Source organism: Sus scrofa, chromosome 8, assembly GCF_000003025.6.
Source record: "Sus scrofa isolate TJ Tabasco breed Duroc chromosome 8, Sscrofa11.1, whole genome shotgun sequence".
Taxonomy (NCBI): domain Eukaryota; kingdom Metazoa; phylum Chordata; class Mammalia; order Artiodactyla; family Suidae; genus Sus; species Sus scrofa.
The window spans coordinates 32,021,840-32,039,271 of NC_010450.4; the positions used below are offsets into that span (position 1 = coordinate 32,021,840).

A 17,432-nucleotide genomic window follows, 5' to 3' on the forward strand; every position below is an offset into this window, starting at 1 on the left:
ATTTATTTAATGAGCAAAATAAACGGTTGTTTTAAGCTACCAAGCTTGGGCACAGTTTGCTACACATGTGTATAGGAATAGATAACAGAAACAATGTCGCCTGCAATACTGGACAAACATGGGTGGGCCTCATCTTAATAGATCTGTTCCTAAAAGCATTTGTTGAAAATGAACATAAAATTACACAATTTTTTTTTTTGTCTTTTTAGGGTATACCCACAGCATATGGAGGTTTCCAGGCTATGGGTCCAATCAGAGTTGTACCCACCGGCCTACACCACAGCCACAGCAATGTGGGATCCAAGGCGCATCTTCGACCTACTCTACAGCTCATGGCAATGCCGGATTCATAACCCACTGAGGCCAGGGATCGAACCCTCATCCTCATGGATACTAGTTGGGTTCACTAACCGCTGAGCCATGACAGGAACTCCTAAAATTATTTTTTAATCTTCTACACTTACATTTACATTTTTTGGGAGAGACTCTCTAAATCCTGCTGCAATACAAGTACACTCGTTAGCTTAGGCATTATCTCCTGGAAAACCATAGAAGCACCCTTTACTCCCCAGCCAGGGTAGATGTCCCTGATGCAACATCCATTCATAATGTGATAGATCAGCCCTTTGCACAATGCACTGAATTTACCTGTTTGTTGTTTGCACCTTGAAGGCAGGGGATATATCTATTCCTCTTTGTAACAGAAGAGTCGTAATGGCTAATGTGTAACGTATAACAGGGATGGTTCTAAGTACTTGATGTACATTTCACATTTATACCAACTCACCTAATGTTTGTAGTCGTCCTGTGAGGTTAGGTATTATTATTATTATTATTATTCCCACTCTACAGATGAGGAAACTGAGGTGCAAAGAGGCTATGCCCAAGGTGGCCCAGCTAAGTGAGCAGCAGACTCTGGCTTTGAACTCAAGTCAGTCTGGGCCCAGAGTCCATACTCTTAGTCATTATAACACATAACTTCTCCTTTAACATTACGCATCCAGTAAATGTTTTTGACTCAATTAACGCATCAACAACAGAAATCAAATCTAAACTCACACAGATCAGGATTTCTGAAAGAAAAAAAAACTTGTGCCACATGAACAAACATCAATTCTAAGAACTACAGGCACATTATATCCCACATAAACGCTAAATAATGATAATGAATTTGCTACACAGACCGGAAATAAATCTGCAAGAGCTACCCCTTCCTGTTTATCTATTAGTGTTAATCTCATCAGTAGCCACTAATGCAATTACTTCAGGAAAATCTATGCTAATAGGAATCAATGAAGGACACAGATAAATTAAGTTTACAGATGAATATTAGAATCTCATGTTCATTCACCATTCATTTCAGAACGTTCCTCTACCAAACCTACACATCGGCTGATTTGTATCATCTCTGCTCCCCACCCCCAACCCCCTTTTTTTTTCCATCTGGGGCAACTTATAACAAAAGACGAAGGAGACAAGCAAAGCTTTTACAAAAACTAGTGCTTGGGTAAAAATTCCCAGAGTCTCTGTAACTGGATGCAAGTGCCTGTAACAGAACTGGGAGGTGCTGTGGAGAAAGACTATCTCTACTTTGCTGTAGAGGATGCGTGAAAACCACCCCCAACTTCAAACTTTTCCCTGTTGCTATGCAACATGCTGTGTATAGACCACCAGCATCAGCAGCGCCTACAGGGCTTAACAGAACCTCAGTACCTTGTCCAGCCCCAGACAACTGAATGTGAATTTGCCAATGTGGGCAGGAAAGTGGGAAAGTAACACAAAGGATTGGACCACGCGAGTTTGGGGGACGGTGCAAAGGAAGCGGTAGTGTGTGTGTGGGGGTCTGTCCTCAAGCAGTGCCACTCCAGCCCCCTCACCCTGCCGACTTCCAACATCCCATCTACTCCACCTCAAACACTTAGGTAGCCACTGGCCATGAAGTGACTGCTGGGGGCGGGGCACCATGCTATCTGAGACCTCAGAGTCAAATGCAGTTAAGTTTGAGTCTCAGTTCCAACAGTTACTGGCTGTGTGATAAAACGAATTACTCAACCCATGCGAAGTACCAGTCTTTTTATCTGCAATATGGGGGCAATCACCACGGTGCCTTGTGTTTGCAGGAAAACCAAGCTGAAGTGCCTTGCACAGCGCTGGGCGCATGCACAGTGTGTGTCTGTGAAAGGGCGCCAGGTCCCTCTCTCCAGCCCTGGCTCCAACTACTCTTTCTTTCTTGCTCCAGATTTAGAGGCAGATCAGACTGAACTATTTCACCTTCAGACGCCACAGATGAGGACTGCTACATTTCATTTCAGATCTGAAGATGCGTCAAATCCAGGAGTGACTTTTGAGACGGTAACACATTCATCTTCCAGTCGAGGAAACAAAAGCCCAGAGAATGCTTGGGAAAATATAATTTTCCTTAGTCTGTTCCTTTGCTGTGGATTCCAAAGAACAGTGTTCTAAAAGGAGTTCTACTTACTTCTTCTCACAAATGTCCTGAAAATGGGCTGTTAAACTCAGAGAACAGAGTAGGATGGGGAGGTCAGAGGGCAGGAGACCCCCCCTTTGAAGGCCATTTCCACCACTAATTATGTGAGCCTGGGATAGTTATGTCCCCAAATTTTCTGAGATTCACTTGCTCACCTATAAAGGAAGCCCAGCACATCTTCTTTAATGTCACTTCTAGCTATAAGCAATTCAATGATTCCAAATGAAATGCCTATTTCTTTAAAGATGTAATTTTCAATATTGTCCACAGGGTGGCAGAACACCTCCTTTACAGAAGTCCGGACACCGTGACACAAAGGAAAAAACCCTAAGGAATTAGTACGTATTTTTCAAAGCATTAAGTTTTCTGGAGTTTAATGATAACTGGGTTTTATTTTAGTGTTGATCATTATAATAAAGTAATTGGTTACATGCTATGGTAAAAGGGAAGTTTTAAAAGGGCTAAATTAGGATTATAAAGTATGACAGTAGGATAAACCCAGGGGGCAGGCTGCAAAATTATGGGAATTTAGAAGTTGCAAGCTACCAGACCACCTAGACACGACAAGAAGTTGCCTGCTTGACAAATGAAGCACAAGAGGCCAAATCTACAAAAGGTTTGGATATACAGACATTTAAAAAACATTTTCGCATGGAAAAGTGACACAAAATAAAGAGAAAAAATAAAAAAATTTAAGATTATGATAACAAAGTTTTTTTTTCTTTTCTTTTTAGGGCCGCACCCGCGGCATATGGAGGTTCCCAAGCTAGGGATCTAATCAGAGCTACAGCTGCCGGCCACAGCCACAGCCACAGCCACACCAGATCTGAGCTGCGTCTGCAACCTACACTGCAGCTCACAGCAATGGTGGATCCTTAACCCACTGAGAGGGGCCAGGGATTGAACCTGCATCCTCATGGATACTAGTTGGGTTTGTTACCACTGAGCCACAACAGGAACTCTGTGAAATTATTTTTTTAAGAGTTCAGAACATGCAATGCCAGGATCACAGATTAGGTCCTGGAACAGAAAAAGAACAATTGAGAAAAAATTGGGATTTATTTGGTTAATAATATAGTAACAACATTAATTTCTTAGTTTGGATAACTGTCCATGATTATGAACATCTTATTATTAGGGCATGAAGGTGAAGGGTAGATGGGAACTCAATCTTCCTGACTTTTCTGTAAATCTATAATTATTTTTAAAAGTTAAAGAGCTCATAATTATACACAAACTCATACGATATTGTATCAACTAAAAATACATTTATTGTATAAAAAATTAGGCTCAAAAAACATCATCAGAGTTATATAAATCCTTTACTCTTGGTGGGGAGGGCAGGTATGAGTTTGGTTTGAGGAAGAGTTCATTTATGTTGCTACTTAGATGTTTCTCTGAACAACTGATTATCAGGATGCTCAGATTCAATGGTTGGAGAGGATTCCAAAGTATCCACATCCTGATGAAAGTCTAAAAATGACTTTTATTTTTTCAGCGTGTAAGTTTCATTTAGAGAGTAAGGAAGACATTTTCTATAATAATCTTTTCAGTAATCATTCCTCGGGGACTATATTTAGAATTCCAGTGCATATGAAATTAAATATTTTTTCTCTAAAAAAAGGATACTTTCTGCCTGTCTTAGGGGCACTCAGTTCCCGGGACCTTGGCAAACTGAAAGGATGGAAAGGATTAATGAAAGGTGACCTTTATTTTATTTTTGCTTTTTTAGGGCAGCAACCATGGCATATGGAGGTTCCCAGGCTAGGGGTGTAATCGGAGCCACAGCCACAGCAACACTGGGTCCGAGCCGTCTGCAGCCTACACTATAGTTCAGGGCAACCTGGATCCTTGACCCATTGAGTGAGGCCAGGGGTCGAACCCGCAACCTCATGGTTCCTAGTTGGGTTCGTTTCTGCTGCTCTACGACAGGAACTCCCAAAAGTGACCTTTATATACATTCAAGTCTATCTAATGCTTGAAGTTGGGGAATCTAGTTAGACCTTACCCTTTCTTCCCCTGCAGGCACCCCAAAGAGCATTAAACAAACAGAGGCAGAGTGACAAAGGGGCGGATGGTAGAGGCCAGAGGGTGGTGGCAACAGGGAATCCTCCAAAGTGGCCCCATCAAAGTCAGCTCGCAACCAACACAGCCTTGTTCCAAATTTGTAAAAGATAATTTCACTTTGTGCAGTTGGAATTTGAAACCGTTATGATTCTGAAGGATCAACTTAGGCTTCCCTGCAGGGTTTCCTTTGGCCCGTTTCCAGCAGGGGGTGGACAGACTCTGCATCCAGAGCAGCAGCGAGACGCGTCAGTTTTCCAAAGGGGCGCCATCTACTCGGGGTGCTGTACATGCACCCCCAACCAGCAGCCCCGTGGGTGAGCGCCACCCCAGCACACACACTCCCCTCCCGGCTTCCTCCTGGTCCCGCCCAACTCTTACCCTAAACCCGGCTGAAATTATACCACTGAGGGATGGTCTGTAAAAACCTGCAGCCCATTCATTCCACTTCCAGAGTCTAGAGTTCATCCATCTCTCTGCCTCAAGCAGAACCCGTCCACGTCCATGGTGTCATCCTCCTCCCCCAATTTACTTTCGCTCTTGCAGTGAGTAAAGCTACACTCCAACTGCCGGAACCTCAATTTTTATCTATACTTACTGGGTACTGCTGGGGACACTATCACAGTATTTGAGGCTGTGGCCCCTCAGTGCACCCTTCCTCTGGAGGGTGCGGCGGAAGTGCGCTCTGCCGCCAAACGGCCTGGATTCAGATCCTGACCTACTACTTAACTAGCTGTTAAGCTTTCTGTGCCTCAGTTTCCTCATCTGCAAAATGGAGATAATGATACTCAGCCTTCTGAATTGTGGGGAGGACAGCAATGGAGTCTTTAGGACCGTGCCTAAGTTAGCACTCAATATTCAATCTTACAATTAATTACTTTTACACTAGAGCCCTATGAAAACAATTATATTCCACAATATAATTCACTTTGTCCTTAAGCACAGAGTGAAACCCTTTTCCCCTCCCGACAGGTTTGGAGTCCTCCAGAGTGACAGTGACGTTCAGAATTCAAGGCGGGGCAGGGGGAGTTAGAAGCAGGTAGAGTTCGGAGAAGTCCTTTCAAGATTCTGAGATGCCCTCACAGGAATTCATGCCATTCATGGTAAAAATCCTCAACATAAATAATCACTAGAGGAGCTTCCGCTACGGCGCAACGGGATTGGTGACGTCTTGGGAGTGCTGGGATGCAGGTTTGATCCCCGGCCGGCTCAGTGGGTTAAGGATCCAGCATTGCCACCACTGCAGCTTAAGTCCCCTAGCCTGGAAACTCCATATGCCTCAGGGTGGCCAAAGAGTAATAATAATAATTACTAGGAGCCACAAAAATGAACCCAAAAGTCAATTTTTGTAACTGTGCCAAGAGTCCTATGTTCTGAAGGGCCATGTTTATTCCTGCTCCCGAGTCTAATCTATACTACCTCCGTCTCCTGCCTCAGCACAGATGCGCTGATTATTCCCTTACATTTTCTGTGCTTTTAAGGAAAGCGTTTGTTCTTATAAGTCTCCTCAGATCTTTTATGGAACAAAGTAGGATATAGAATAAATAATACAAGACACATACTTTTTTGTTTGGAACTAAGTACAACTTCAGTAACTATGAGAAAGCTGAACCTCCTTATTAACACGAACAAATTCCTAAGAGGGGCTGGAATAGACAGGCAGGCAACAGAAGGGTGGCAGATCAAGAATTCAGTGAGCATGGGAGTTCCCATTGTGGCTCAGTGGTTAACGAATCCGACGAGGAACCATGAAGTTTTGGGTTCGATTCCTGGCCTCGATCATTGGGTTAAGGATCTGGCATTGCCACGAGCTGTGGTGTAGGTCGCAGACGCAGCTCAGATCCTGCGTTGCTGTGGCTGTGGCGTAGACCTGCGGCTACAACTGTGATCAGACCCCTTGCCCGGGAACCTCCATATGCCACAGAAGCGGCCCTAGAAAAGGCGAAAAGGCAAAAAGACAAAAAAAAAAAAAAAAAAAAAAAAAAAAAAAAAAAGAATTCAGTGAGCAATACGAGTGAGAGGAAAAAAAAAAGAGACAGCGCTGTCTTAGGTGAGGGGCCTCCCATTCCCGTTACCAATTCCTTCTCAGATCCAGGCATCACCCTCCAGCCCTCTCTGGTCAATTTCACACTTGGTGTAATTTACAGACATCAATGGCCCAGCCCTTACTGGTGGAGAGACAGTGCTGCCTCTCGCTCCTCCTCCTCCAGGCTTTGCCGATAGCCCTTGTAAAACACCTGGTAGCAAGGCAAATTATTCAGAGCCCGCCTCCCTGTTTTACTGCATCCCTTCCCCTCCTTGCCATCCAATTTATCTTTAAAGGCCAGCGTGTCAGCCCAAGAACTCGTTCAGAACACGGCTGGCTCCGAAGCAGCCTTCACCCGATCACCTGTGCTTACTAGAATGAAGCTGAGAAATGTGGTCCACACTGTCGTCATCCTTCTCCAATTTGCAACTGGGGAAGGGGCAATGGTGATTTCATCAGCGAGCCTGGCGATTCTTACAGAACCAGTGGCCATAAGGCAGCATCCAGACCGGGAGCCAAGGTTTTGAACCTGCACAGTGTTCCAGACCTATCAACTGGTGCAGCAACCTCTATGCTGTTTCATTCACAAAGACCTGCTCTGGGAGGCTGAAAAAATCTAGGTCCAGCAACATCATTTGTAAATGAAAATGAAATATGCAAAATGAAAATGCAGGGCCCCCTCCTGTTCAAAATGTAGGGGGGGGAACGCTGTAAAAAGTATTCAGACAGGAAGCTTTTTCCCCTCTGTGTTTCTCTCTCTCCACTCCTTTTTTTTTTTTTTTTTTTTTTTTTTTGGTATTTAAAGTCATGTTCCCTTGGGATTGAGGATGTCTCGTGGGAGAATACACACCTTCCCAGGCTGCCCACCCCCACAGACCACCAGCAGCTGGACCGAGGCACCATGGCCCGGCCAGAGGTGGAGAAACAGCCAGGAATCCCCCTTTCCCATGGACCCGCCACCGCAGCCCGCAGCAATCGGGTGACTGCCCAGTGTATTGCAACACCTGTCCCAGGACGTGTTAGCTACCTGGACTGGGAGTGGCTGGGCCCCCGAGTCACCCACTGACCCACGGTTGTGCTGTTCACCCCAAGCCAGGCAGGCCACTGCTTTGCCCCTTCCTGAGACAGCATGGAGTCTGGGTGCCTGGCACCCTCTCTTCTTAGGCTCACACCTAGGCCCCTACAGGGGTGGAGGCAGGGATGGGAAGACTGGCAGGGCTTGAGGTGCCAGCGAGCAGGGGAATGGGCAGCTGAGAAACACGTGGGAGGGAAGGTGGCAGGACTGGGCACGAGCCAAGGCTCCAACTGCCGGGGGCACGCCATCGCCCCACAGGACCTCGCTTCCAGAACACAAAGATCAACGCATTAAGAACGTCAAGAGAGCAACTGCACAGCAAAACACGGGGCCCCGAGTCTCAGCACAGGGCCCTGGCCAACTGTTCTGGCTGCATACCCGTCATGCTGGTCCTGCGGGACCCCCACCAGAAGTCCAGAGCAAAAGTTCACCCTCACTTTCCACCATAAAACAGGCCCGTGTTTATGACGGGGACAGCGAGGAGCTGTCACTGCACAGGTGTGAGGCTGCCCTGGAGGAGGTGGCTGTGAGGGGTCTGTGGCACCTGTTCAACCCCTGCCCCTCCCGGCACTGCAAGGCAGAGCCCGGCTTATCTTCAAAGGCTTCCGAAGCCCACCTGTTTGAACCATAATTTTAACGTAGCACATTGTACAAAGAGCTGATGTGAGATACAGGCAGAGCCGGTACGATCACAGAAAACCCCTCAAACCTGACCTGGTGGAGGGATTTACGTCAAGTGTTGGGGAGATTAGGAAAGAGATAGGACTGGGAGATAATTCCTTATTAAGTGGCTTGGAGTTGACAGTTTGTAAAAACTGGGCCATTATCCAAAGTCAACACTTTGGTGCACAAACAAAACCGGGTCGCTGAAAGCACATTTCGTACAAACCTTGGCTTCTGGGTCACTGTTGATGCTACAAGAATCATCATCATCAGCATGTGGGGCATTTCTAGAAAGAAAAACAGAAAACTGCATTTAGAATCCGACTGCACACTCTAGCTGCACAAAGCCCTATGTTAGGGCGGCACAAGCTCTACCTGAGTTTCAAGGATGCGTAGCGCAGTGTGGCTCCTTCAAATTCCTTTAAACTGGGGTCCGGGTTGACTGTGGCTGCATGCAAATCCTAGAGGAAAAGAGATCGATCGCTGTTAATGCAGAAAGGGGGAGGGACCATTACATGGCCTCAAACAGCAAAGGGAGCAAAGTCCTCCCCGCTCAAGGCAGAGTGTGTGTGTGAGCTTAGGCAGAAAAAGGCATGCATGCGCTGCTGATGCTGGCTGGGGCAAGTGCCGGTTCTTACAAGACAGCGGTACCTGGGGCCATCAGCCTGAAGTCATTCACAATGAGAGACATCAAAAAAGACGACATGTGTGAGCCCCACAGCCCTGGCCAGAAGCCCCATGGCTCGGTCCCTGCAGAATGCATGATATTCACAAGGAAGATGCAGCCACAGCCATGCAAAGAGGACAAATGAGCTCAAATCTGACAATATACTTGCCTTCCAAATGTCACTATTAATCTTTCCCCCATTCAGAACAGCAAAATCACTCCATGGCTGTTTCTAGACATGTAATTATTCACATAGGAAAAAGCACATTGATTTAAAAAAAAAAAAAAAAAAGAAAGAAAAGGAAAAGGAAAAAAAAAAAAGAAAGAAACACACACACACAAGACACTGTTGTTAGCATTGATATTCACAGGATGGGTTAGGGAACAAATTCACTCTCAGAGCAACATGTGAGCTCACGCTCCTAGAGCTAGACTGTCACCTGAGGACTAGGCCAGGAGAAAAGAGAGGGGCTTTTATTACTTACCCAAACAAGGGACAAGGGGCTGAATGTTACTACCAGACAGTGAGGTTACTTTCTCAGTGTGCTCTTAAAAGCACACGATATGCGACAAAAGTATTAAATGCCCAGTGCACCTAATTCCAAAGGAACCCTTCTTCCCATTAACCAAACAACTGTTTTTTGGAGGTGGAGGTGGAATTAGGAAGGATGCTTGTCAATGCACTGGTTGGAAACGGGGGCATGTCCACAGCTAAGGGTATAAAAGCTGGGGGCCAAATTATTTTCACTTTTCACTTGAAAGAAAAAAGGACAATGAAGGAGAAAGAGGGTAAGGAATCCAGCCTGACCGCATCATCTTGGTGAGATTTCACCCAGACAATCGAATGTAAATTCCTCTTATTCATAAAAAGCTTGGCTCTCTTCCAACCAAGTCTCTTCACAAATTAATATTCAATCACGAAATGCTTTTCTAAACATAGTTTTAGAGCAAAGTGCAAAGCCTTGCCTTGTTGGGAAACCTCTTACAACAGATTTTTTTTTTTTTTTTGGCTGCACCCATGGCATGTAGAAGTTCCCAGGCCTGGGATGGAACCCACAAAACAGCAGCGACCCAAGCTGCTGCAGTGACAACATGGGATCTTTAACCTGCTGTGCCACAAAGGAACTCCTTAGACTGTTGAATCGAAACAACTCTTTCCTTCTGTTCACCTCGGACAAGATGGAAATGCTTTTTTTTTTCCTTTCTACTATACTGATGGAACATTCAAATCTTTTTCATGTGACATTTCAAAAAATAAATGATACTAATAAAACACCTGAGCACATCCTTATGAATTTGTTCCACCGTTCTGTCAGACAAATATCTTCTCCTGGATAATAAATCAACAAGGGACACTTTTCCATGAAGAAAGTTTTTCAACTAAAATTCTTTCTTTGGAAATGAGACAGTAGTACCGATCTATTATGCTGCGCACAACTAATACAGTTGTTAAAGCCACTCAAAACAGAAGAAGCTAAGTTCAAATGTCCCAGGTGTTGAAAATGCATTTGTTTGGCCCTGTGGGACTCTCTGAGGGCAGTCATTGCAAATTTGGATTCATTATCATGACTGCACAGTGGGTGTCATTGCTGTTTTGCTTTTGGAAGTAAGCATCCAAGCTGCAGTTTTGCAAAATAAAACAGAACCTAGACCACTTAGACTACACACAGTATTGTTTTTTTTTTAATCTCTTTCATTGAGCACAAGAGCCGGAATGCTGTCGTCCTTCACCCGTTTCCTCACTCCATCTCCAAAAGAAGTGTACACTTTTCACTAAGGAGAAAATTAACATTGCAGGAGAATCTTAATCTGTTAATTGAGGGGACCTGTGAATCACCTGGAATGGGGGGCGGGGTTTTGGGCAGGTGTGTCTTTCTGGGGAGATGGATCCCTAACTTTTCTCCTATTTTCAGAAGGACCAGTGAGCAAAAAAGTTTCAAGAGTCAGCATTGTAGGAAGATTAATAAGCACTCCTGATAAGGTCCTGAAACATTAAGTACAAAATAAAATTTTAAGCTAAAATTTCTTTTTTAAAAAAGAAAACAAGACTACTTGGCCCCAAATTGTTATCACCATTTACGTGTGAGCAATATTTGGTTCTCACTTAGGTTGAACCTTGAAAATGTAATCAGATAATGAATTAGAAAGACTCAAGATGATGGTGTTCTTATGAAGAAATACTTAAAAAGTGTATGTGTTTGATAAAAGGAATCTGAGATCAGGAATTATACTCAAAAGACACTGGGTTTAGGATTATAGAGAGTGGACGAAAAAAGCCTTTTTAAAGGCCTTTGGCATTTAATTCAACACTTCTCTGGACACGTGTGTTTAAATTTTTCTAAGCATTTACTCTTTGAACATAGGGATCCCTGTGAAGTACAGGGATTATAGCTCTGAGATCGTATGAATGGCGCTCTCAGGCCACACAGACATGAGGCAGCTTGCAAACTTCCAACAACCACCTTTTACAGATTGAAGTAGACAAGGGTCCTATACAGCGATTCTGCCAAACCTTAAAATAACATGAATATTCCTAAAGAAACTCTTCAGCCTCAAACTTGAACAATGGAAACTAACATTATATGCCACAACCAGGCCAAAGACCTTTTTTTTAAACCTCTTATTTTTAAAATTTTCATTTACATCAAAGATGAGAAATTTGCTCCTCCACATAAGTGACTATAATTTTTCATTTTTAAAATCAAGGCCAATGAGGACAAAAACAATTTGTTTCACATTAGACGAACAATATATTATATACATCTTTTTTTTTTTTTTTTTTTTTTTTGCTTTTTAGGGCTGCACCCATGGCACATGGAGGTTCCCAGGGCAGGGGTCAAATGCAACGGCTGGATCTAAGCTTCATCTGCGACCTACACCACAGCTCACAGCAACACCAGATCCTTAACCCACTGAGCAAGGCCAGGGATCGAACCCACAGCCTTGTGGTTCCTAGTCGAGTTCGTTTCCCCTGTGCCATAATGGGAACTCCTATTTTTTTTAATTAAGAGGAAAGAATATGACACTTTAACTAGTAACAAAAAAAAGAAAGAAAAGAAATTAACAGAGATACTTTGGTTCTACGGAAAATCTGGGAGTGAGTGATGAAAGAAGAGAAGAGACAAAGAGGAAGACAATGAAAGAGGAGAGTCAGGCGGAGCAACAGGCCCCGGGAAAGACAGACACGAAGACAGAGATAAAGGGCAGTAAAGAAAGGACAGAGACCATCCTCCGGGACCAACAATCTCCCAAGTGATCAACTTGCAGGCAATGCAGCTAAAGCCTTGCACAGCTGAGGGAGGCAGGTGGCAGATTATAGCTGGGGACACACTCTCCTTCCTGCTGCTTGTCTTGACCTTGCCTAGGCTGCAGTACCCCTTATCCTGAACATTGTTGGGGACACTCAGGGCTGGGAGAGCCCTGGAGACCTTGCTCCTCAGAGACAGAGGGGGCTGCCGCAGCACCTGGAGCATGGCACCCACCAGGACCCTCATGACCACCCAGCATAGGCTCGGCGAGGGCAGACCCCCTAAGGGAACCTGACTGTGCAGCCTGGACACCTGAGAGTGTTCAGCTTCCTTATTTCTCCTCTGGGATCTTAGAAAGTAAGTCCATAAATCGAACAAAAATGATACATGGGCCTTCTGCTGGAACAAAGCCAATGCCAGAGTTGATCCGTTGACAATGTCAACACCATGTTCTCGAGGATGGGGTCTGAGGGGATGAGAAAGACCCCATGAGGTGCTAAGAATGTCTCTAAGAAGTGATATCGAAACGCAAGAGTGGAGAATGGAACCTGATGACAGCTGGGTGGACAGGACAACTCATGAACATTCAGCCGCGGTGTCAATGGAAGCCGAGATCCCATCGCCTCCGCGTGCTCCTTGGGAGTCTGCTGGAAGCTCGGGTTCAAATCCTGCCTCTGCTCTGTGAACACAGAGGGCTAAGAAGAGTGTGGACAGAATGAGGTCAAGAATGTGAGCCCTCAGCCCAGGGACCGGTGCCCGAAGACGCCCAGGAAGTGCCAGGGTCCTCATCCTCTCACTTTTCCCACAGCAAAAACAACAAGGGCATTTCTAAGAATAAAAAGTTTCAGGGCCTATGGACCAGAAAGAGTTATGAATTATCCTTCTTAATCCTCTTTGGTCAAGACCTGAGCCTTGGTACGTGTGGCCGTGATGATAAACAGCAGAGCACGTGGAGTTCTGGAATCCCACGGAATAGGCCAGCCCATGCTAACGATCACTGTTCCATACATGTGCTTGTAGTTTCTCCTTCTTTAAAAACCACTTTCTGTGTTTTGTTGGATGCAACACTATCAGAAGAAGAGAGTTATGGTCTATCTTGCAAACACAATCCGGAGACGTTAAAAAAACAATCTAACTTGGAGTTCCCATCGTGGCACAGTGGTTAATGAATCCGACTAGGAACCATGAGGTTGCGGGTTCAGTCCCTGGCCTTGCTCAGTGGGTTAAGGATCCGGTGTTGCCGTGAGCTGTGGTGTAGGTTACAGATGCGGCTCGGATCCTGCATGGCTGTGGCTGTGGTGTACGCCGGCGGCTACAGCTCTGATTTGACCCCTAGCCTGGGAACCTCCATATTCCGCAGGTGCGGCCCTAGAAAAAAGGCAAAAAGACCAAAAAAAAAAAAAAAAAAGAGAACAATCTAACTAGAAGACAGATTGACAAATGCTTGTGCAATTCGTCCCTGTGCGTAGCGGCACACTTCAGAAACTATAAACCAGAGGAGAGTCAGCAGACCTGGGCTCTCGTGCTGGCTCTGCTGCTACAGCACATCAACCAAGAGCTCCTGCGGCTGTGAAACTGTTTCCGTCTTCATTCAGCAAACATTTAATGAATTTCGCCACATACCTGGCACTGTGCCAGGGGCTAGGGACCCATGCCGAGGGGGACAGGTCCCAGCCCCCTGGGAAGGAGACTGACACGCCACAAGTACTGCAAAGAGACTCTATGGAATAAAGAGTCAAGGACTTTCCAAAGAGACAGGTGAGAACAGTAATTCCCAAGAGATGCTAGGATGAGGCCAAAGAATTTAAAAGGAAGTAATGTATGAACTAAAAACAGGGAGACCGGATTCACTAGAAGACCAGCTCTTGTACTTACTCATCATAGAATCATCTGGACGGCTTATAATAAAGATGCTCCCCCTTAGAGAGTCTAGCTCAGTGGCCTGAGGTAAGACCAAGGAATCAGCACGTTCTACAAGCCCCAGAGGTCGTCCTGGCCACAGTCCTTGGCTCAAAGGCTGAGAGATATTGCTGTGGCATTCGCTAGGCCCTTCTCGAGGGTTCTTGCCAGCTCCAAAATGTCAGGATTACTTGATTGGGTCAACAAGTTCAGTAATATGATCACAGACTGGCCTGTTCTAATGCCACAGGTTCTCATGCAATAGGTTGTCCCTCCTGGGGAGTCAGTGCTCAGCCCTCCCAGTCTCCAGAAGCAACGCAGCAAGAACGGAGACCAAGAAGCAATCAGGGACCCGACAAACAATTTGACCCTCCCTCGCTCTGGGTCCACTTTCTCCTCAACACTCCATTCTTAAGGCACTTGGCAACACCTTCAGTGGGAAAGAGCCTAAGTCAGACAGGCTTATAGGCTGACAGGTATTCATCAAAATATTTCACATCGCTCCAATGCAACATCTAAGTAATTTGGACCAAACTGATGGATTTGCAGGGAGATCATCTTGGGCCAAATTTCAGCAGAAAATGCTTCCCGGTCAGTTTATAAACTTTCAAAAAAACTGCTGGCGTATGCACGGGAAATACGATGTGTCGTGCTTAACGCTCCCCCCAGTGAACTTTGTTTTTTTTTCGTTTGTATGTCCCCCCGCCCAGTGAACTTTGGAATGTGAAATGTAAAATTTTCAAACTGTAAGGAAGCCTTCGGTCCTAAACTTTCATGATGCTTCGTCAACAGATTTGGCACCGACTCATTTGATTTTTTTTCTTTAAAGCCAGCTCAGGAAAAAGCTGTACAAAATTCACGTTTCTAACATGACATGTTACAAGTTTCTCCTTGCCCTTAACATTTTGCTTTCTCTCATGTTCCCAAATGAGGTGAAGTAGAGTCTATTTAGGGATCAAAGGAATGGCATTGGGAATAATCATTTCTCTTCAACTGTTGTTAGCACCTGAGACAATGCGATCAAGAGAGGTTGTTTTCTAGAACAACGCTGCCCTCCCCTGGGGTGAGAGGAAGAGATGTGAGGCTCTCCAAGCCCCCTATACACACAGAGTGAAGCCTGGGATAGGAGTGGGGGTCCATTCAGGCCTCCATTCAAGTTCACTTCCACCAGGCAGCAGCAGGTGTGTGATGCTGAGCCAGCTCCCTCACCTCTCTGTGTGCACTGCAAAGGGTAAGAGGGAGAGCCAGCTACACGCATACAGACGGATGCAGAGGGTTCCGTGAGGAGGAAGGAGATAAGGCAGGAAGGTGGTGCTGTAAACACTTGATCACCCTTAGTGCTTCTGCTTTAATGGCCCTGCCAGCATCTGCACAACCTGAGAATGTGGCAGGCAGGGCAGGTCTTCCACCACCCCGCCTCCCGCATTCCCCTTTCTCTCCTCTCTACTTATCTGTCCATCCCTCTGCCCCTGTGAATTTAATGTACTGCCATTTAAATCTGTTCAGTTCTTTGACTAAGTGAAGGCCTTATGCACGGGGGTGGGGGGGATGTGTACGAAGCAAATAACTAACAGGCTGATCTGAAGAAGCCACTAGTCTATGAGTGCTGGCTGTGAGTCTCTCTGTTTTTTTTTTTTTTTTTTCTTTTTTTTCTTTTTGTCTTTTCTAGGGCCGCGCCCACAGCACATGGAGTTTCCCAGGCTAGGGGTCGAATCGGAGCTGTAGCCACTGGCCTACACCACAGCCACAGCAACACGGGATCTGAGCCGCGTCTGTGACCTACACCACAGCTCAAGGCAACACCAGATCCTTAACCCACTGAGCAAGGCCGGGGATCGAACCCGCAACCTCATGGTTCCTAGTTGGATTCGTTAACCACTGAGCCACAACGGGAACTCCAAGTCTCTCTCTCCGAAACTCCAAATGCGATACACCTGTTAACAAGTTTCTTGGAGGGATAAGGCTCCATCCACCACGATGGCCTGGTTGGCAACATGAGAGAAGAATGGAAACCACCCAGCAAGGTGGAAATTGACACAGCACTGGCAGAGCACAGGAGCTGGAGCTGGAGAACTGGACGCCTGCCCCTGATGCCACCTGCATGGTCACTTGACCCACTGGGCTTCAGTTATCTCTTCTCCCAGAGACAGGCAAGGAAATAAGCCCAGGATGCTGTTTCCTTTTCAAGACAGGAAGGGTGATAACAGCGGCAAATACGTAGAGTAGCTTTGGAATAAGAGATGCCGTTCAAATTCCTTCCCCGTCCTCAAAGTAAAAGAAAATGAGTTGTGTAAAGAACAAAAAGACTGTGGTCAGAAAGAGGCAGAAATGCCTGTGTGTCAGGGATCAAGCCTCTTTTTTCCAAAAATGCCATTACTTAACTGCGACATTTTCAACTGTAATTCTCATGAAGATTTTGTATCAGGATTCACAGAGGTTCACTGCAGGAATCCATGTACTAATAAATACCGCGATGGAATTTTTTAATGCCTCAATTCTTTGTTTAAACATCAGATTTCTTCCTCAGGGATAGCACAAATTTATGCTGCTCATTATTTCTAAAATAATGTCACTTCTGCTAAATAAACAGACCCTTTTTTTTTTATTAGAAATTAAGCATTTAAGGACTCTCAAGAGTTATTCTTGCAGACACTCTCTTTGTGCAATCATATGAGCCCAAGGATATTAATAAGATGTGCAGTAATTATAACACGTCTGGCCAGGAGACATTCTTCCGTGTGTAAATATTTTATGGAACCAGCACCGTGCAGTGGCACCTAAAGAGTAAAGCACTGCCTCAGTCAGCCCTAGGGAACCTTAACCACTTCTCATTAATCAGCCTCTCTCACTCTCTGTACCTGAAATGGTGTTTCAAGAAACCAAAAGCCATTAAGAAATGAAAATATCTCTGAAAGATGGTATTAACACTACTGACCAAGAGGAAGCGTTTTGGAGGTTTCCAATGCAACATGCATGATAATCAGAAAGCTTACCTTGATGACCTGTTGGGGCAGAAGCAGTGAGTCGAGAGAGAAACCACAAGTTACATCCACTCTACTAAGCCATTAAAAAGACGCTTCATTTTACCTCGTTCTCTGGGGTGGGAGATGGCGTTACAGAACTAAGGGACCCTTTCCTAGAACCCTGAAGATCTGCTGGGATGGAGACAGGGCGTTCCCACTGAGTCGTCCCTGTGGGTATGTGCCAATAGTAGGTCCCAGCGATGTCATTGATTCTCTTCCAGCCCGGCGGCAAATCTGGATCGGTCTGAAAGGAGTGATCGCTCCATACATCTGCTGGAA

The 17,432-nt window shown here is 45.5% G+C and overlaps 1 protein-coding gene across 24 annotated transcripts in view; it reads right to left on the reverse strand.

Moving 5' to 3' along the window:
• APBB2 (amyloid beta precursor protein binding family B member 2) overlaps positions 1-17,432 on the reverse strand; it is a 380,651-nt gene that overhangs the window by 100,253 nt on the left and 262,966 nt on the right. For 13 of the 24 annotated variants that reach the window (XM_021101151.1, XM_021101143.1, XM_021101139.1 and 10 more), the window contains 4 exons: positions 17,218-17,426; positions 9,153-9,215; positions 8,692-8,777; positions 8,543-8,603 (listed from right to left, as the gene is read on the reverse strand). In XM_021101151.1, the coding sequence (XP_020956810.1) occupies positions 8,543-8,603; positions 8,692-8,777; positions 9,153-9,215; positions 17,218-17,426 (419 nt within the window). The remainder of the gene's footprint in view (positions 1-8,542; positions 8,604-8,691; positions 8,778-9,152; positions 9,216-17,217; positions 17,427-17,432) is intronic. The other 11 variants (XM_021101154.1, XM_021101149.1, XM_021101147.1 and 8 more) reach the window with 3 other exon arrangements.